Raw genomic sequence first — 21611 nt, 5'->3', positions numbered from 1 at the left:
GATTTTGTTAAATAGTCAATTTTTTTTAATTTTAATTAAATAATCATTAATGTGGTATCGAACGTTTTTAGTATTTTATTTATGATGTTTTTAGTATTTTTTTTTTAGAATTGCACAAAGCTTTCAATAAAAAACGGGTAGAATACCCATCGATACAGACGAATAACATCCTAGACACGACACAAGACTTAGATCGGAATGAATCTAACACTAAGAACAGGTGTTCGCTCATATTGTACATACTTCCGACAAAATGAAGAATAAAGAATACACTCAAAATCGAGCACACATTTGGCTCTTTCGATAAACCCACAAAGGTTGATGGAAAGATCCAAACGACCGCGGTCCGATGACCATGAAGAAGATGACTCTTCAACCTGCATAGACACGAATCTAACAGGAGATCCACACTGGGATGGTGAAGGACGGCTATTCCGCCTACAATAAAACAAAACATACATATTACCAAAACCAAACAAAGTCTTAAAAAACAGTAAACTTAAACAACCAGAAATACAATTGGAAATCAACTTTGATATCTCGTGTTTGCTCGCGGAAAGCGAGAGACAATCGAACCAGCGAGACACCGGCTCTGACGACTCACTCTGTACCACCGACGACAGAGACACACACCTTCGCACCACCTGTAGAGGGCCACCACCACGAAGCCGGCCACCGTCGCGAACGAGAGAGCGTACGTCCACAGGCGCCGCATCTGCATCTGCCGGGCGCGGGCACCGATGTCCACGGCGGGCTTTGCGGCTGCGCGTTTAGGGGGACGGCGGGCGGCGGTGGAGAGGAAGGCGGGGAGCGGCTGCGCGTTTGGGGGGACGGCGGGCGGCGGTGGAGAGGAAGGCGGGGAGCGGGTGCCGGATCGTCGGAGGCGGAAGTTGGCGGAGGATGGAGGTGGCGGGGGGCCGGAGGAGCTGGGATCTGAGACGATGGGCGAGGATGCGAGTGTTTCGAATCTCGCCGCACAATCACTGCACGCCGACGTGGTACGCCGCACCACCGCCACAGTCCGCCAGACCCAAGTCGCCGGAGACACCTCGCTGAACCATCTTCTCGGGTTTTCCGGTCGCAAAGACCACGTCACACGTTCGTCGAAGTCCATGTCTATCCTCCCCCGGAGCCGCACGCTGGACGGCGAGTGGCTGAGAACCACTGCCAGTACCAACACCTCCGGAGGAAGAAGGGGGGACTCAGATTTGGATCTAGATCTGAGAAAGTTGAGAGAGAAAGGCTTTTTCTAGAGAGAGAAAGTTCTCACAATATTATGAATAAAAAAAATGATGTTTTTAGTATTTTATTTATGATATTGGAGTTGGAGTTGATTTATTTGCGATTATTAATGGTTATTTATAAGTTGTAACATTTTTTTGGGCTTGTAATCAGCATCGTGTTATTATACTCCAGAGAAAGCGAGAAAGCGTGTTGCTAAATATATTCTCCTCTGGAGGAAGATGAAGTAATGTATAGAGACATTTCTAGAAATATTTAGATTTGAAAAAATTGTATTTAAAATTTAATGTATTTAAAGTTTCTAGAGATATTTTTATCTTTTTGATAATAAACACAACTTGTATTAAAATTTAATATCTAGACTAGATGATTAAATCTTCACTACTACTACATATTTAGTAAATTGAGTAGAAGAAGATGAAAAAAAATGCCGTTTTATTGTAGCTTAAATATAGGACTGTCGTGTCAAATTATTTGTGTCGTTTCATGCAAGGCAATGGCAGTAGGAATATAGAACTACTACACATGAGAACAAAGCAGCCTACTACAAATTACATCAAAGCAGCCAATCTTCAGCAAAATCAATAGCCTGTTAACTCTTAACTCTCAGAGAAACCAGAGCTATATCGATGTACTAGAGGAGCTGTCTTTGGATATACATTAACTATGAGACTCTTTAGAGTATCTACAATGCACAATAGATAAAAAAAAAAAATTCTTTTTAATGTTAAAAACTTCAAAACTCTAGAACTCAATATTTGGTGAACTTTTACACCAAATGAACAGTATTTACATTTTTCATTTGATGTTAAGATTACATCAAATGTTTAAAGCATTATGATAATTTAATTAATTAATAATTTTTAATTAACAGTACATATATTAATTAAATCAAGTTGAATTAATATGGTTTTAACTGTTTGGAGTTTTGTTTATAATCTAAATTAATTTCTTCAATACTACTTAAATTAAGTCGATAATTAAAAAAAAATTAGATATCAAACCAAATTAATTCAATTAATAATATGTAATTTTCATATTTATGTTTTTTTAATGGTGTATTATTTATTCCCTAAAAAATGTTGTATTATCTATGTAATGAAATTTATTAATTTTTCACTTTTATTAATTATATTTTTTATTTTTAAATAATTTATTATTGATTTATAATATATGCTACACATAATTGAGAAATAAAATATAATTACATTTATATATATATAATTAGAAATTACAAAAAAACTAATAAAATAAGACACTAAAAGCATCTTAGATTAAAAAGCTTAATCAAAAAGCATGTCATTATAATAAGATATAGTTTAATACTATTGGAGCAAAAAAAAAAAAATTAGTGTAAAAGATACACAAAATTTGTGTGAAAATTACACCAAATTTAGTGTATGCATTGGAGATGCTCTTAGATCCAACTTGACAAACATTATTTAATGTAAAAATTTCAATCATGATAAGAGTATTTTCTTTCCAACTCCCACTTTTATATCAAACCACTGAAAGTGCATTCCCTTTATACGAGTATCTCACTCATGTATCTCGCTTATTTCACGCCCTTTCATTATTAATATGCGCATGGCTCCTATATATTTAAAGACATCAACTCCAATATTTGACTTGATTACCTGAATGATTTTCCATGCCATTCATATAACGGAGCAACCGATCCCATGTAACATCTCTCTTAACGTGTTCTATGTTGTTGAAACCTAGATCTACATAAGGTGTGTGATGCGAAACTCAATATTGATGTTGGACTTTGTCCTTCATTAATATTGAACTAATGGGCCCAAATAGCGAATATGGACCTAGCACAGAGAGATCTTGAAGGCCGGATGAGAAGCCCACAAAGAATTACCGAACTGTCTGGGCTCCTTCGGGTCCCAGCTCGGTACAATAAATCAATACACGATTGAGCTTCCATTGAATCAGCTTGCATCAACGTGCTCCAAGCCTACTACCTATTTGCATCGGCCCGAATCGACGAGTACCCCTTCAACGGTTAGCTGATGACCTAGACGCTGAAGACTTCAAATCAAGATTTCCTCAACCACTTTTTGAAGATCGGGTCAGACCTGGTACGTGGTGAACAACTGGAGAAGGAGGACCGGTTCTGAAGCACAACGTGTCCCCAAAGAATTGAGGCTCGTTGACCATCCTCAAAAGACTATAAAAACGAGACATCCACTCTTTTGATCGATCTTTATTTTGGTCATTTATTAGTGATATGTTAAATTAGGATAGTTAGTTGGCTAGTTTTCATATATATTGTATAAGCTCTAGAGAATACGATTTTGATGCCATGAGTCTAGCACTCATGCGCGAATCAATAGGCGAAGGAAGGTTCTTCGATCGGATATTCGTGCGCCGAATCAACGATCCAAGTTAGATTGTCCGGATTACGTTGTTTATCTTGTTCGGTTGCCATTTTCCATTCCGCCACTACATCCCTAAGACATGACACAAACTCTATCTTGCGAGTTATCTTGATCTCTCTCAAGGATAGAAATACATCATCTCTCTCTCTCTCTCTCTCTCTCTCTCTCTCTCTCTCTCTCTCATTAATTATGTAAAAATAGACCTTGTCTTATTTTCCTTGACATTGCGAATTGGGTTTTTTTTTCCTGGATTGTCGATGGATTTAATGGGTTGTTGATGGTACGTTCTTGCTCTTCTGTCATTTTTATGAGTCTCGTATTTTTTCTTTACTTTCAAGCAAGGTTCTCGTTGACTAAATGTGTTTTTCTGATGGTACTCATTTCTGGCATTATGCATATCTATTTCATTTTTAGACTATGATCAAAATGGATTATCATACGCATATGTTTTTTTTTTGGTATAAAACTAGGGATTATTCCTAAACTATGACTTCTACAATGATTTTGGACCAAAATCAAATAAGTCTAATTTTATCCTAAACTATGACTACCTATTTTCCTTAAGTACAAAAATAACCCCACTTTGTTTTTTTTTTTTTAATTTTAGTATTTGACTTCTATTACTTTTTAATTGGGATTACTTTTTATTTTAGTCAGACTTCTCTCTCTCTCTTCCTCTCTCTCTCGCGTGTGTACTCTGTCTTCCTCTCTTTTCATGTTCGTCTCTCTCTCTATATCAACTCGTGTCTCTCATCTCGTGTCTCTCACTGCTCTCATCTTGAACTCGTTTTCCAGTGGCTTCATGCTCGTGGAAAGAAGGTTTGTTATCATTTTCCTTCATCTATCACTTTGATTATGGAAAAGCTTCATCATGAAAAAAGTTCGTCACTTTGATTAGGGTTTAATGGTTTTCATGAAAAAAAAGAGTTTTTGTGGTCTTTGAAGTTAAAAAACAATGAAAGAATGATTCTTCGAAGCCTGGAAAATCTGAAAAAATTTCTGAGAATCGTTGAAGATTTATTGACATTGTTGCATTTTTATTGACATTAATGTCAATAAATCTTCAACGGTTCTGGGAAAATCCTTTGAAGATTTATTGACATCAATGTCAATAAAAATACATTTTTATTGACATCAATGTCAATAAATCTTCACAGATTTTTAATTTTTTTTGTTATGATTTTAAATATTTATAAAGGAATTTTAAACGTTTAAAATATGAAATTAACATCCCGATTACACTATTTTATGCAGTAATGGGTGATATTTTAGTGTATGTCAAGCATAGTGGTACATGGGTGAAACCATGTGTATACAAGGAGGGTGCATCGTTTGTACTTGTGCTTTCGGATGGTTTTGAATACCACCATCTCATGTACGCCTTGTACGCTGAGATGGGGCTCTTACCGTCCACTCATTCCATTGTGGTCAAATATGAGACACCATTTTCGACATTGCCAATAAAGATTACAAACGATAGCCACGTCAAAAGTTACTTGTATTTGAGGAGCCGAGACCTTTCCATGTCAAATTATCATCTCGTTATTGAGATAGTTAAGCTAACGCCCGATGAGGCAGCAAATCAGCCGTCCTCGTCTCGCCTAGAATCAAGTCCAATGAAGGGGGAGTCTAGATTTGAAGAGTTTGCATCCCCGTCCACAATTGGATTGGAAGAATACACATTTGAACAGCCGCGTGCGTTGGCATCACAGCCCCCTTCCCCGCCACAGAGACCGTCACAGCCAACTCCACCGATACATAAACCATCTCCACAATCTCATTCCTCTACACAAGGACCCTCTCAACCCACTCCCTCGACACAACGACCTCCACAGCCCCCTACCAAACCGTCCAGGATTGGTCGTGAGCACATTGGGGAGAATGAAGTGATGGATTTGAACTCGCCTATCAGAGTCGAGCTAGGAGCTCTATACGCTACCAAACAGGCCTTGAAGAAGCATTTGAACATGTATGCGATAAGTAAACACTTTGCATTCACGACAAAGAGTTCTTGTAAGAAGTATCTCCACGTCGTTTGCCCGGGTGACAATTGTGCGTGGGCAATTCGTGCGGTTAGATTAAGGGAGACCGAGGTTTTTCAGATTATGAGGTATGTGTTTCTCCCTATCTTTCTCTTTTTTACATCATTATGTAGTTATATTCACGAACCTTAATGCACAGTATTTATTGACACTAAATTCAACAAATACTGTGATTTATTGACTTTGATATCAATAAACACTGTGATTTATTGACTTCAATGTCAATAAATACTATGATTTATTGACTATAATGTCAATAACAACTTCAGTTTTATTGACTTTAATGTAAATAAATACTGTGATTTATTAACAATCTTATGTTATAGGTTTGTGATCTATTAACTGACATTCATTTATTCTTAATATAGGTTTGATTCTGAGCATACATGTTCCGTAGAGTCTAGAAAGAATCCAAAAGCCACGGCGCTATTCACAGGAGATGTTGTGAAACACAAGTTTGTGGATCCTCGACAAATGAATTGTAAACCGAAAGAAATCCTTGGTTACATGGAGACAGATTATGGAGTTCGTATGACATATAAGAAGGCTTGGAGAGCAAAAGAAAAGGCCCTTGGGTTTTTATACGGAACTGACACTGAGTCGTACGCATTTCTGCCCACCTTAAAGTATATGATTGAGACAAAAAATCCAGGGTCTGTTCTGGAGCTTACTGCTGACCGTGAACACAGATTTATAAATTTTTTTACGTCTCTTAGTCCCTTCATAATAGGATGGAAGTTTTGTCGGCCTATCATCGTTATCGACGCTACGTTCTTGAAGAACTATCATCGTGGAACTTTGTTTACAGCGGTAGCGATGGATGCAAATGAACAATGTTTTCCTCTCGCCTTCGGTGTTGGAGACTCTGAATCGAATGAGTCATGGTTGAATTTTTTGAGCACGTTAAAGGCAGCGATAGGGGAGAGGCCACGTCAAGTCATTGTATCTGACAGGAACAATGGAATATGTAATGCGGTGGCAAAGGTTTTTCCAAATTCGGCACATGGGTATTGCGCGCATCATCTTCTTGGAAACGTGAAGAACAATTTCAAGGGTCTCACCAAGAGTTTCAACTGGAAGTTAATTTTATGGTGCAGCAAAGGCATATACGCGTATGGAATTTGAAAAGTATATGCGCATGATCGACCGGGAAAATATTGAAATTCGACAATACCTTGATAATGAAGTGGGACATGAAAAATGGGCTCGTTGCTACATTACCAATACAAGGTACTCAATCATGACCTCAAACAATGCCGAGTCTATGAATGCAATGGACTCCAAAGCTAGAGATTTTCCAATTTCGAAGTTGATTGATTGGTTGAGAGAGAGAGAATGCAAAAGTGGTTCTACGACTGAAGAGAATTAGCAACGGCTTCAACGAAGGTGCTTACTCCAAAATTTCAAAAGCGAATGGATGACTCTCATGCTCTTTCTACTTTAATGCTGGTAAGATCTATATAAATAATACCAATAAGAACATGAATTAATTATTTTTCAATAACTCACTGTGACTTTTTATTGACATTAATACCAATAAGTTCCAGTGTTTATTGACATTAATATGAATAAAAAAGAGCAGGAATTAATTATTTTTCAATAACTCACTGTGACTTTTTATTGACATTAATACCAATAAGTTCCAATGTTTATTGACATTAATATAAATAAAAAAGAACAGGAATTAATTATTTTTCAATAACTCACTGTGACTTTTTATTGACATTAATACCAATAAGTTCCAGTGTTTATTGACATTAATATAAATAAAAAAGAAAAGGAATTAATTATTTTTCAATAACTCACTGTGACTTTTTATTGACATTAATACCAATAAGTTCCAGTGTTTATTGTTCCAGAACTCACTATAAATACTTGTTCATTGTAGGTGAGACCTTCTTCTGTTTTCGAGTTTGAGGTTTTAGATAAAGATGGAGAGAGATGGGCTGTGAATTTGCAGCATAAAACATGCTCATGTTTAGAATTTCAAACAGATAGTTTTGTATGCGCTCATGCGATTGCGGCATGTCATATTCGTAACCTTCCACCTGTGGACTTTTGTTCTGCCTATTATACCACCGAGTACTGGAAAGGGTGTTATTTATGTGTCATCCACCCCCAGGGCAGTGCTAAAGCATGGGACATTCCTGTTGAAGTTAAACAAATCAAATTACTTCCTCCTCACTTCAACAGCCGTCCTGCAGGTAGACCTAAGAAGAGAAGGATACTATCCCAATGTGAAGCACCTAGTGGGCGTAAATGTAGCAGGTGCGACAAAGAAGGACACAATAGAAAGACATGTGACGATCCTGTTCCTTTGTCTCAGAGAAGCAGTCGTTGAATAAGTTTTAATTTAATGTTGTAACCATTTTGTAATTCTGAATATGAATGATCTAATACTTTATAATTATGGATGTCGACTTTTGTTAATATGAAAGTCTTCTACTTCTCTTAAAACCAACAGTTTTATAGACAATGATGTCAATAAAACCCCAGTTTTATTGACAATGATGTCAATAAAACCTCAGTTTTATTGACAATGATGTCAATAAAACCTCAGTTTTATAGACAATGATGTCAATAAAACCCCAGTTTTATAGACAATGATGTCAATAAAACCCCAGTTTTATTGACAATGATGTCAATAAAACCCCAGTTTTATAGACAATGATGTCAATAAAACCTCAGTTTTATAGACAATGATGTCAATAAAACCCCAGTTTTATAGACAATAAAACCTCAGCTTTATTAAATACCACACACATCTGATAATACACACACAAAAGATAATACCACACATATCAGTAAAATAACATACTCTAGACATTAAATAGTGTACCTGAACATATATGATAATACCACACACAAAAGATTGCCATTCTTCGCTCTCAGAGACCAAGGACTGCACGACGTCCCTCTTATTTAAGTCTCCCTTGTGGAAGGCAGTTTCGTATAGACCATCCTTAACAACTTCCGAATAAGAACATTTAGTGTAGTCGTCAACAAATCGTAAGCCGGTGATCTCCGCAAAATTCTCCTTACTGAATAACCGAGGTTCACCACCAATTTCAAAAAACAAAGCATCAGAAGATGAGTCCTTGTATTGTCCAGCCCGCGAGATAATATGGTTGACTATCGCCGAAGAATTGGCTATCTCGGGGACGTCAAGGAAATGCCCAAAACAAGATTGCCTGAATATATTGGTCTCTTCCTCGGACATTGATTTCTTCATGACCTCATTGAACTTTTGAATACCGCCCAAAAAGTTGAACGTAACCCCGGCAATTTGGTCATCGTCCAAGACTCTGCTCCATCCCTAAATGAAAAAAACATTACTTAGAACATGATATCGTTGAAGTACCAATGTCAAACCTGCCGGTTTATTGACATCAATGTACATAAAACAGACGGTTTATTCACATCAATGTCAATAAACCAGACAGTTTATTGACATCAATGATAATAAAACAGACGGTTTATTGACATCAATGTCAATAAACCAGCTACTGTCAACGACCCCGGCAACACCAAACACATGAGAAACAACAACATTGTATAAACACGCATTTGGGCGCCAAGAGTTAGAACTAACATCAACGTCAACAGATTAAAACTATAATTAACATCTCACATTTGGGCGCCAATGATCTTTCTTCAACAACATAAAACTAAAATCAACATCAACACTATAATCAACATAAAAAATAATCACTAACCTTTTGATTTTTCTTGGATGACTTTGTGATTCTGGGCTTAGAGGGTTTTTTATGACGAAATCGTCAAAGGAATCATCTTCGGATACCACATTGGTATCTATTTTTGGTCGCTTGGCCGGAGACTTCGCCGACTTTGAGATGGTCGTCTTCCTCTTCTTCTTTGCAACACTCGGTTTCTTCTTCGCAGCGCTCGGATTCTTCTTCGCCACGCTCGGAGGAGATTTCTCAGGCAAGGGATGGGAAACGCGAGGACTTCTACGCACCACCGGGGGAGATTTCTCAGGCGAGGGTTTGGGTTTATTGGCGGGGGATTTCTTCTTCGGGTTTGAGTTTGGGTCCGGTATTTGGGTTTCAGTTTCGGCCAAAATGGGTGTGATTTTAGGGTTTTGGTCTGGGTGTTCGTCGTTAGGGGTCTGGGTGTTCGTCATTTTGGGTAGTTTTTGCCGAAGAAATGGAGAAGAACTGGAGAGAGAAAGAGAGCGAGAGAGGCGCGGTGGTTTCGGTGAGCTCTGGGTGAGAGGCGTGGTGGGTTTCGGCCGAAGAAATGTAGAAGATGAACTGGAGTGAGAGAGAGGTGACGGTGGGTTTGTTTAGGGTTTCGGTGAGAGAGAGCGAAATGGAGAGAGATGATGAGCGATATGGAGAGAGAGAGAGACAGACAACTAGTTTTTGGACGCGAGAGAGAGAGAGATTTTGGACGAAGAAGAAGAAGAAAAGAAACGCAGAAGAAAAAAAAAATTTGGACGGTTTCAAATTTTAATTCCAAATAAAATTAATTGATATAGGTAATAAAATTAAAATAAAAATGTTTTAAAGAGAAACTAAATTGAAAGGATATAAATGTAATAGCTCAATTCATGTAGTCATATTTTTGGATTAAATTTGACTTATTTGATTTTGGTCCAAAATCATCATAGAAGGCATAGAATAGGAATAATCCCATAAACCTATCAAATAAGTATTATAATGATTTACTTTCTTTTATACCCGCGTCTCGGCGTGGGTCTATGGGTCTAATATCTAAGTATATAAATATATGGCCATCCATGATTGATTCAGGCCAGCTATCTTTTATCAATTACATCTACGATCCCTATTTGGCAGGCCAGGATTGCACGACACTTCAAATTTGCATCCATCGATTATTTGCACTCACCACATTACTAAGACCACGACCAAAAAACCATGCTAAGAATGACCAACGCATTTTCTCTCATGGAGATTAAGTTATTTAACTCGTACACAAGTTTTACAAAAAAAAAAAAAATAATAATAATAATAAAGCCTACCAAAGGACTAACGCTAACTCCGCTGTACATCAACGCTAAACGCATAGAAATTACACAAGAAAGCAAAATCATGCCCTCTTGGTGAAAAAAAAAACTTTAAAATCTGAATGCCTCTTGATGGAAAGAAAACAAATCATCGAAAAACCGAGAAACAATGGCTTCCCATCCTAGCATCGTTGCCAAAATTAAACCTATTTCCCACGTTTCTCCAGCATTTGCTTTCCTGTCACATATTCGTAAATTGTCTGAGAAATCAAACTCCGTTTGGCCTAACACGTCCCAAATCTAGAATGAGACCATTATTTTTTTCTAACAAAAAGAAACAAAAAAACAAAAAACATACGGACGCAGTACCTTGTTGAATTCGATCAGACCAGACTAACGTCGAAGAGATCAAGCTCCATATCGTGGTCGTGCGGGGAAAGATCGAGATGCATATCGTGGAGGTCGAGCTGAATATCATCATGGTCGTGGTGGTGATGATGATGATGATGATCATCGAGGGTCACGACGATCGGGGACGGCTTGTACTGGACCACCGGATTGTAGTTGAGCTCGTAACTCACGGCCGCGGCGGCTCCGAAGATGCTGAACTTTGCGGCGCTGTTGAGAGCGACCTCGGCGTCCGAGCACTTCTTGAAGACCACCCTCGCTCGCCCGCTCTCTCTCTCCACCTCAGTCTCGCCCTCCTTCAGCGGCCCGAACCGCCTGAACATCTTGTTCAGGCTCGACTCCGACGGCACCGATTTCGCCTCCGTGAAGATCATCGCGAGCTCCGTCGGAGCGTTCGCACCGACGTAGCCCGGCGGCTTCTCGCTCGCCGGCTTCTGCGGCGGCGGCGGCGGCGGCGTCGCAGCAGCGCCGTTCGAGAGCCGCTTCCGATTGTAAGGCCTTCGAGTTTTTGGGGTCTTTTCGGGTTGGTCTTCTTTCTTCCTTCCTTTACGCGCCGATGGTTGTTGGGGCTGAGGCTGAACTTGCGGTTCTTGAGGCTGAGCTTGAGGTTCTTGAGCTTGAGCTTGAGGCTGAGGTGGTTGTTGGGCTTGCTCTTCGGCGCCGTTTTGGATGACCCTGTCTGTCCAATACGTGTCGCTGCTCATATCGTCGAAATCGAAAGTTTCGGGCGACGTTCTCTTCCTTTTCCCTCCGACTTTTTCCGGGATCAGAAGCTCGGCCACGGAAGGATGTCGGCCCTCGATCACCGAGTTCCGGAAGTCCGAGAAGAAGTTGACGATGACGTTCGTGAAGCTGTATTCCTTGTTCGGGTCCCGAGCGAGGGAATGAAGCTGGAAGAGCAGTTCGTCCAGCGACGAGTACTCTGTCGGGTCCGCGGCGGCTTTCACTCCTTCCGAGTTCTGCGACGAGATATCGTTTCCGTTTCCGTTCCCGTTTCCACTTCCGTCCCCGGTGGCGGTGGTGGCAGCGGTGGTGGCGGTGGCGCTTCCCTTCATCTGGCTAGCCACTCTGCGCATACATTCGCCGATCTTGAAAGACTGCTTCGGAGGCGTCGAAGCTTTAGCGTGAGAAGTCGATTTCCGTGCCTCTCGCAGCGTTGAGTCATCAACGTGGTGGCTTTCACCGCTCCGCCGCCTCTTTCCAGACACGTGTTCCTCGTCCGGGTAATCGATGGCATTGTCGCCCATCAACTCCAACATGCTTTTTTCCTTTACTATCTTGGGATGAACGCCGTCCCTCAAATCATGTTTCCGCTTATTCGAAGATTTGTACACTTTCACCGTACCTTGGCTAGAGGAATTATGAGCGTCGTCTCTGTGTGTATCCTCGAATTGTGGACCGGCTGTGTCGTTTTCGACCAAATCTCCGCAAAACTGAAACTCGGGTAAGCTTCCGAAACCCTTGAACCGGGCAAAGGCTAGTAATTGAGCCTTGGCTACCGTGAGTCCCAGAGCATTGGTATTACCCAGAGAAGACTGTGCCAATGATCTAACGTATTCGACAAACTTATTAGGTTGGAAGAAACTGACACCCGTGGATTCGTCCAATCCCTCTCTTCTGTTCGATTCCGGCCGAATCCCAGCGTTTTCGACGACCTGGACTCGGACATCGTCGTAGAAATCTTTCGGAACGCAAGAGCATGCCAATCCCAGCTCTACTCGCCTCGAAACTTCTTCCAGAGCGCCATTCACAGCATTGTGAAACGTCTCTCCGTTGCTCTGGGCCACCATCTCCGAGAAGTGAGCCCGGAAGCTCTTCAGAGTCGACTCTTCGTTCCAAGAAAACGACCGGTCCCCAAAATACGCAACCAACAAGCAGTCTTTCTTATGATGCTTCATAGCCTTCTCGGACGCATCGGTAAAATCGAATATCTGCCCCGGCCACCATGGATGGCTCTTCACTTTACCCCAAACCAAGTCATGCAAGGAAAGCACACCTTCGTGTTCTGGCACTAGCTCGTAGCTAGGCTCCAGAGTTTCAGAGTTGGAAATTGTCTCCTCGACCGGCATTGAATCTCGCTCTTCGCGTAACCCAAACCCATCTGAAGCAGTGACAACTTTTTCCCCGGAAGTCACATCTTTGCCCAGATACTCTTCAGCGCTCAACTGTTGATCAGTATCTGGATGTTCCAGAACTTCCATCTCGGAAATCATAACCTCTTCAGTGTCCATTGGACACATGTCGTCCACATAATCACCGACTTCGACGTCCATTCCAGTGCTCCTCGATGCTGTCTCGGTCTGGAAATCTGAAGAAATCGGTAATTCACTTTCACCAACAGAATCGGGAACCATATCACCGACAGCGTGAGTATCTTCATCCATCTTCTCCGACGTTTCTTGTTGACTTCCGATTTCTACTAGCTCATCCTCATTCGAACCAACCTGGTTCGGATCGAAAGTATCTTCTTTATCACCAGAGACCGGAGAAACTTCACTGGTCACACCCTCCTCGTTCAGATGATCTGAAATTTGAGCTCTTTCCTCATCACCTCCATTTAAACTAGCAACCTCGGCACAGGTAACTTGTACATCATCTGCTTCTATTTGTTGTCCCTTATCGCCAGCCTTCTCATCCCGTTCAGAAACTGAAACCACCTCTGAGATCGTGACTTCACTTTTATCCCCAACATGATTCGGTGGGCATGAAGATGTCAGATCTGTATTGTGATTTTCAGCATTACCACTATTATTTTCTCTCGTTACGTGCACTTTCTCATCCGATCCATTCAAGGTTTCAATTTCACCAACATTAGTCACCGTATTCGAACCCGGACCTTGTTCCTCCAACGAACTTAACGCCGCAGAGTTTTCCTCGCGGACTCGAGTCACCGCTCCTGAATCTTCCACAGTTTCTGCATTTGTCACCGCCGTGCCTTTCCCGTGATCCAATGCTTCTTCCACGGCCAATCCACTGCCGCCAAGCTCCGAACTTTCCATCTCAACGTCTTCCTCGGCAATTCGAGAGCCCGAAACGGGAGCTCCGACCCCATCAACATTATCAATCTCGAAATTCTGCACCGTTTCTTCTCGGGTCTCTATTCCTTGCTTATCCTCGATCGAAACCACAACACTCGCACCCGAAACCGCTTCGTGCGTCTCTCCTTCCCTCGTAACAAGCTCGGCGCTCGAAACAGAATCGACTTGGACTTCAACTTCAACACGAACAGGACACTCGACAGCACAACTACTCTCCAAGTTCCGAGCTTCTTCACCGCCGCCGCCACCGGCCACAACACAAACTTGTTCTTCTTCCACCGACTCTGAAACAACAAAAGAACCCTCGTTTTCGATACCTCTATGGTCTACCGAACCCAACTCTCCGACCCCACCACCATTCTCTGCCCTCTCTGGGCCAGCGTGATCTAAATTCTCCCCAGTCCCACTCGTGCAAACCCCACCAACATAAACCTCGGAACCCAAAACCTCCACCATTAATTCGTCCCCGTTACCTTCGAAGCCCTCGCCTGAAGACCCCTGAGACTGCCCTAGGGTTTGCTCAGAAGCACTCCCTGATAAATCCTCACCCTTTCCCGTGCTCTCTTCCATCGAAAACCTCCGTATCTGCTCAATTCACCAATGAGATTGAGAGCTCACCCTCTTTCATCAAAAAAAAAAAAAAAAAAAAGAACTAGAAAATAAATAAACATGAATTTCTGAAAAACCCTAGCGCCAAAACAACCGAACCAAAAAGAACCGAAATAAGGGATCGAGTGACGCAAGGAACTATAAACAGGAAATTGTACTGATCGAGATAAGGAAATTGAGATCAAGATTATACCTCTGTCTGTCGAAACTGGAAAGACTGTAAGGCTTAGAGGGGTTTCTTCTTTCTTGAGAGGGAGTATATATAAAAGAGTAATTCACCGCAATTTAAAAGGAGTGTGACCTTTTACCTTTTACGGGATCGGAAATATTAGAAAAACCAAAAAATAAAATATGAGAGAGAGAAGCGAAACTCGAACTCCGAATATAATGCGGTCTTGTCCTTTTTCAGTTCACAGTGACAGGGTCATCACTTGCAACTCTGGTTATTTTGAGCAACTCTAGGCTGAAGCCGTGTTCACGGTTAAAGGTGTAGAAGAGCCAATGGTGTTTGGCCACGTAACATTAAACTTACTAACTGTGCTGACTTTGGCATATGGAAGGTCTTTCCACCAATCAATATAGACGTGCGTGTTTGTTGTCGTAGGTTGACGTAACACAGGGCATGTATCATCTTCGACATGTCAACAAAACTTTTTTTTTTTTTTTGAACTTGAGATAGAGGCCTCAAAGGCAAGAACTTCCCGTCCGGTTCCCCTTTTTTTGAAGACCTCCGTACCGAAAGGTGCAGAACCGGACCGGGAACCACACAAGAACCCGGTTCAAACTTCCCGGTCCAGTTCAATGTTATTTTTCTTAAAAATCGTGTATAAAATCCGGATTGCCCCAAAAAAAAATAAGCAAAAACGTCGGGTTTAGATATAGGATTTTCCGCCATGCCACAGAGCAAATCATCTGCAATCCCGTCCGAATCCCGCTGTCTCGTCCACTTTCTGACTCGACGAAGGCAAAAACTCTACAGATCCCACCAGTTTGCACAGGTATGGGAGAGCTTCCCAACGTCAATATTTTTTTTTTTTTTTTTTTTTCTGATTTTGAGTTTATTTTTTGAAATTTCTTGATAATACTTGAAGATTAAGTATAAATTGGTAGTTGTGAACATGATTGTAGTGTTGATTTAGAGTTTGTGTTCATGTTTTCTATTTTTTTTTAATTAATTCGAATTCTCTTGTAATTTTTTGATTAGTTAGTGATGATTATAGTTATGTTGAACTTGTTTATTGATTTATTCCGAAATTCTTATGATTTGTTTTCAATTTTAGACTTTGTGTTCATGTTTTCTAATTTTTTTTATTAATCCGAATTCATCTTTGAAGTTAGTATTAGTTTGTGATGATTATGGTTAAAATCATATATTTAAAACCATTATTGTTTTATTCCGAATTTGTTATGAATTATTTTAAATTTTCATTTAGATCCGGGAATATGTTAGTTAAGATCCGGGAATATGTTAGAGTTTGTGAATATGAAGTTGTTTTCTGCTCATACAACGTGAAGTTGCAGCTCCGAGAAATAACTCAGATTCACGACAACAACATCACCCCGATGGATCCTTTAGATATCATCGAACGAGCTTTCGAACGCTCGGGGAATGACAATGAGGGAGATGATGAAATGCTCCGCTGGATTGACAAAGTTCACGTGGACGACGTCGACCAGAACCCGGATCACTTGGACATGTACTTTTGTGCACATGCTCATTACATGAGTTGGTATGATTACTGTATGCAGGCACGGATCCATGTGGGGGCCAGCGGGGGCACGTGCCCCCACTCGGATTGTCGGGAAAAAAATTTATAAATATAATTTTTTGTATATATTTATAAATAAAACGCTTTTATTGCAATAAATAATACATTTTACCCAAAAACATCATGAAACAACCTCTGGCCTGATGGTAAATGTGTTTTGCTAAAGCATAACTATGTTTATCCAAGGTTCGAAACTCAATCTTGTAGGTTTTGGGTTATATTATATTCTTGTACAGAAATGGAATGATGTGTAAATAAATTTAAATATTATTATACTTTATTACTCATAATATTTTTCAAAATTTATGCTCTAGTTTATTTCCTATAACTTAAATTCTCCATATTATAAACTCAGTAGGCTTAAAAAAACAACAATAAATTATTTTATATGTTTATGCCCCAAGTTTAAGTAAAATGTTGCTTTTAAAATGTTTTTTTTATTCAATTACTCTCAAATGGATTGAAATGTGGGGTTAAATAGTTTGAATTTAAAAATGTGGGTTCAAATACATTTAGCTAAGCTTTTTTTTTTTTTTTTTTCCTCTGTCTATACCAGACATTTAAGTAGAGCTTGATAAGTAAATAAAAAATAGAAGACCGGTGGTTAGTTGATATCTCTAATCTCTTAGATCTCAAATTCAATGCTCAATTTGAGCATTTTTAAACTTTTATGATCTTATTATTATTATTCTTCTTCTTCTTATATATAGATACATATGTGTGTTTGAAAGATCTTTACATAGTTTATATTTTTAAATCTCTGCAATGCCCATTTTATATTTCACTTATGTATCTTTATTTCATATAAGATTTAATAAAATTATAAACGTATTTGAAGTTGAATGATAATGTTTTTTTTTAAATAAACCACACTGATAACGTAAATCGTAATTTTTATTGATAATTTTGAAAAATTGAAATATATACATGATATTTAATTATAATTGTGCCCACTCTGAGTTTCATCTCTGGATCCGTCACTGACTGTATGACCGCTGCATACGGTCGCTATCCAGAGTAGTATTTTATATTCCTTTTATATTGAATTTGAACTATGGTATTTGGTGGATTGTGTTTAACTTTATCATTTTGATTTGTACTATTGAACTTAGTTTTTGTTGTGTTTGTAATTTGGTAATGTATTGAAACAATGTGCACTATTTTAAATTTTATGAATTTTATCTTACGTACTTTGTACGTTTTTTTGTACCTTTCTTTTCTGGATTCGTCTCGGTAAATACGGTACTTGACGGTATTCCTCAACGGTAACGGTAAGTTCAACGGTAACGGTTTCATTTTTTCCTGCTTTCTCCGATATTCCTTTACGATACCAACGATTACTAGTAAATTCTAAACCTCGAAACGGTAACGGTAACGGCATTTAAATCCTTGGCAAAAACCAACATACTCACTAATGGTGGCTTAATTAACTAAGGCCACCAACAAGTTACATAGATGCAGGCACGGATCCAAGTGGGGGCCAGCGGGGGCACGTGCCCCCACTCGGATCGTCGGGAAAAAAATTTATAAATATAATTTTTTGTATATATTTATAAATAAAACGCTTTTATTACAATAAATAATACATTTTACCCAAAAACATCATGAAACAACCTCTGGCCTGATGGTAAATGTGTTTTGCTAAAGCATAACTATGTTTATCCAAGGTTCGAAACTCAATCTTGTAGTTTTTGGGTTATATTATATTCTTGTACAGAAATGGAATGATGTGTAAATAAATTTAAATATTATTATACTTTATTACTCATAATATTTTTCAAAATTTATGCTCTAGTTTATTTCCTATAACTTAAATTCTCCATATTATAAGCTCAGTAGGCTTAAAAAAACAACAATAAATTATTTTATATGTTTATGCCCCAAGTTTATGTAAAATGTTGCTTTTAAAATGTTTTTTTTATTCAATTACTCTCAAATGGATTGAAATGTGGGGTTAAATAGTTTGAATTTAAAAATGTGGGTTCAAATACATTTAGCTAAGCCTTTTTTTTTTTTTTTTTTTTTTTCCTCTGTCTATACCAGACATTTAAGTAGAGCTTGATAAGTAAATAAAAAATAGAAGACCGGTGGTTAGTTGATATCTCTTAGATCTCAAATTCAATGCTCAATTTGAGCATTTTTAAACTTTTATGATCTTATTATTATTATTCTTCTTCTTATATATAGATACATATGTGTGTTTGAAAGATCTTTACATAGTTTATATTTTTAAATCTCTGCAATGCCCATTTTATATTTCACTTATGTATCTTTATTTCATATAAGATTTAATAAAATTATAAACGTATTTGAAGTTGAATGATAATGTTTTTTTTTTTTAAATAAACCACACTGATAACGTTAACCGTCATTTTTATTGATAATTTTGAAAATTTGAAATATATACATGATATTTAATTATAATTGTGCCCCCTCTGAGTTTCATCTCTGGATCCGTCACTGACTGTATGACCGCTGCATACGGTCACTATCCAGAGTAGTATTTTATATTCCTTTTATATTGAATTTGAACTATGGTATTTGGTTGATTGTGTTTAACTTTATCATTTTGATTTGTACTATTGAACTTAGTTTTTGTTGTGTTTGTAATTTGGTAATGTATTGAAACAATGTGCACTATTTTAAATTTTATGAATTTTATCTTACGTACTTTGTACGTTTTTTTGTACCTTTCTTTTCTGGATTCGTCTCGGTAAATACGGTACTACGGTACTTGACGGTATTCCTCAACGGTAACGGTAAGTTCAACGATAACGGTTTCATTTTTTCATGCTTTCTCCGATATTCCTTTACGATACCAGCGATTACTAGTAAATTCTTGCAAGTTACATGCTTGTATAGATAAAAAAAAATATATATATCTTTGCGTTTTTGGACTTACCTTTCTACTAGAGATGTGTTTCATTGTTTCAATGAACCTTCCATTGATTCAATTCAGAAAATAAAGATAGTCGATACGTACTTCTCAATTCATTCATATAATAGTTCAAAGGCTTGGCATTGATTTTCGCGATTCAGAGAATAATTAAAGAACTTCATGAGATAAAAAATTAGCGTCAAGAGACTAAATCTTAACGTTAATTTTTCTTCTCTCTTCTTAGTCATGATTTTGTTAATGTATTTTAGCTCATAATTGTAAAATTTAAATCTTGTTTTGCATGTCTCTAGAATAACATTGATTATGTATTCTTTATTTTTCCGTACTTATAAGCATATAATACTATTAGTAAACAAAATGATATTATTCCTATTATAAGCAGCCGAATTTATAATTTCAGCATAAAATATCTTGCATTATACTTACACCTCAATCCATGCATAGAATAGTTCCAAGACTTAGTATTGATATACGCGATTAAGAGAACCGAGAACTTCATGAGATTAATAGTTAGCAACAAGGGAATACATATTAATTTTAATTTTTCTTCTCTCTTCTTAGTCTCGATTTTTGTGATCATGTTTTAGCTTATAATCGTAAAATCTAAATCTTGTTTTGCATGTGTCTCTAGAATACTATTGATTATGTATTTGTTATTTTTCCGCACTTATAAGCATATAATCACCATTAGTAACAAAAATGATACTAATCCTATTATAAACAACTGAATTTGGAAATTCAGCACAAAATATCTTGCATTGTAATTTTGATATTTTACTCGCGTTTTAAATTTTTTAACACAATTTCAGATTAAAATAAAAATGCATGAGAAGATGATATCAGTCTTTTTTTTTTTTTTTTTTTTTTTGCTGCGTTATAAAATTTAACATTATATTTAGTGTCATTAAATTACTTAGCTAAATTCTTATGTAACATTATGCTGTCTAAGAAAATTATTGAAAACATTTTTCTTGCATTGATAACTAGTTCAACATGAAATATACATTATTCCGTCCCCTTGTAGATAGGAATACTATTCAATTTTTAATTCACCTTAAATTAAATTAAAGTTTGACAGTTTCTCCAACAGTTTCTTAGCTACTTATGTTTTACTGTAGATTGGGCTTGAACGTACTGGGCTTTATAAAAGGGAAAGGGGTTTTTGATCCATGCATGTTGGGCTCAGCAAAAGGGTTGTTCCACTAACTACGTCAAATAAATCAGGGGAAATAACAATAATAACGTTTTCTATGTTTAAATTTTTAAAATAACGGCTATTTTAAAAATTAGAATTTTTTTTTCAAATGGTAAACAGTTATTTTCCTTGTAAATAAAATTATAAACAGTAAATAAATTTAAATAGAGCTCAACATAGTGTAAAACATTAAAAAAAAATCAAGAAAAAAGTGACTACAACCTAAAAAAGATAATATCTGCGATAATTTTCCACATTCTTAAAATCCTATCCACGTTTATTTATTGGCCACCGAGTCGCGACCCGCTGTGACCAAACTCGCCATACTTGCCTTGAATGGTGGTAACCAAATTTCGATCTCTGATATTTAATTTTTGCCCTCTCTTAAATTTACAATTTGAAGTGAAATGAGGAAGGAACTTTGACACTAATATTAGCTCAAACAAGCGGGCGTTCCAAATTCAAGCAAACCCCACTAATCTACCAATATATTAATAGAGATAGGAGAGAGCAATATTTTCTTATAAAAATATCCTCCTCCATTTTTTACCTCTTTTTATTTTTTTTTGTTATTCCCGCTTGTGATCTCTTTCTATTCTCTCTCTCTCTCTCTCTCTCTCTCTCTCTCTCTCTCTCTGATGAATCGGATGAAAGGGCCTTGCGGCTCGCAACTTCAACTGACGACGATGGAGATTCGGCTTGCGTGATAGGGACATGTGAATTTGGAGTGCAATAGAGATTCGGCGGCGACTTCAACTTCTTTGTGTCTTAAAGTTTAGTTCGCGTTAATTATTTTTAATTTGTAGTTAAGTAGAATGAGATGACATAGATGATAATTCTCTACTTTTTCAAAATTTCGTGACAATTTTTTTATTTCATGATGTTTTACTTATTTTGTGATAGTAGTATCTAGTGACGGATCTACATGGATGGAGTCCATCATTTAAAAAAAAAAAAAAAAATTAGTCCATTTTTTAAAAAATTTAAAAAAATTATCCTAAAAGTTTACAAATTAGCCCCACTTGAATT

At 37.9% G+C, this 21611-nt stretch overlaps 2 protein-coding genes across 3 annotated transcripts; one reads left to right on the top strand and one right to left on the bottom strand.

The window, feature by feature from the left end:
* Positions 1-7087: 7087 nt before the first annotated feature.
* LOC149379368 (uncharacterized) lies at positions 7088-8015 on the top strand. The gene is made up of 2 exons (XM_089603997.1): positions 7088-7123; positions 7563-8015. Exons 1-2 carry the CDS (start codon positions 7088-7090, stop codon positions 8013-8015), a joined length of 489 nt encoding a protein of 162 aa, XP_089460123.1.
* A 2570-nt stretch (positions 8016-10585) lies between these two features.
* Positions 10586-15130, bottom strand: LOC149379367 (uncharacterized). 2 transcript variants are annotated; one of them, XM_089602635.1, is made up of 3 exons: positions 14913-15130; positions 11034-14731; positions 10586-10902 (listed from the first exon to the last, which is right to left on the bottom strand). In XM_089602635.1, exon 2 carries the CDS (start codon positions 14678-14680, stop codon positions 11048-11050), a length of 3633 nt encoding a protein of 1210 aa, XP_089458761.1. In that variant the 5' UTR covers positions 14681-14731; positions 14913-15130; the 3' UTR covers positions 10586-10902; positions 11034-11047. The 2 variants fall into 2 exon arrangements, with proteins under 2 accessions (XP_089458761.1, XP_089458759.1); XM_089602633.1 differs by having other exon boundaries at positions 11034-14695.
* Between the last annotated feature and the right edge of the window lie 6481 nt (positions 15131-21611).

Source organism: Urtica dioica, chromosome 12 (assembly GCF_054948205.1).
Source record: "Urtica dioica subsp. dioica isolate 48M chromosome 12, U.dioica_male_clone48M_v1_H2, whole genome shotgun sequence".
NCBI lineage: Eukaryota > Viridiplantae > Streptophyta > Magnoliopsida > Rosales > Urticaceae > Urtica > Urtica dioica.
The sequence above is the reverse complement of the archived record's forward strand: the minus strand, read 5'-3'. Positions and strand labels throughout refer to the sequence as shown.

What these genes read in the sequence shown, in the direction of transcription:
- LOC149379368 (XM_089603997.1), top strand. Translation starts at nt 7,088, where the DNA reads ATGGATGACTCTCATGCTCTTTCTACTTTAATGCTG. An exon ending in CTCTTTCTACTTTAATGCTG is followed by an intron (nt 7,124 to 7,562) that starts GTAAGATCTATA and finishes TGTTCATTGTAG; the next exon opens with GTGAGACCTTCTTCTGTTTT.
- LOC149379367 (XM_089602635.1), bottom strand. Translation starts at nt 14,680, where the DNA reads ATGGAAGAGAGCACGGGAAAGGGTGAGGATTTATCAGGGAGTGCTTCT.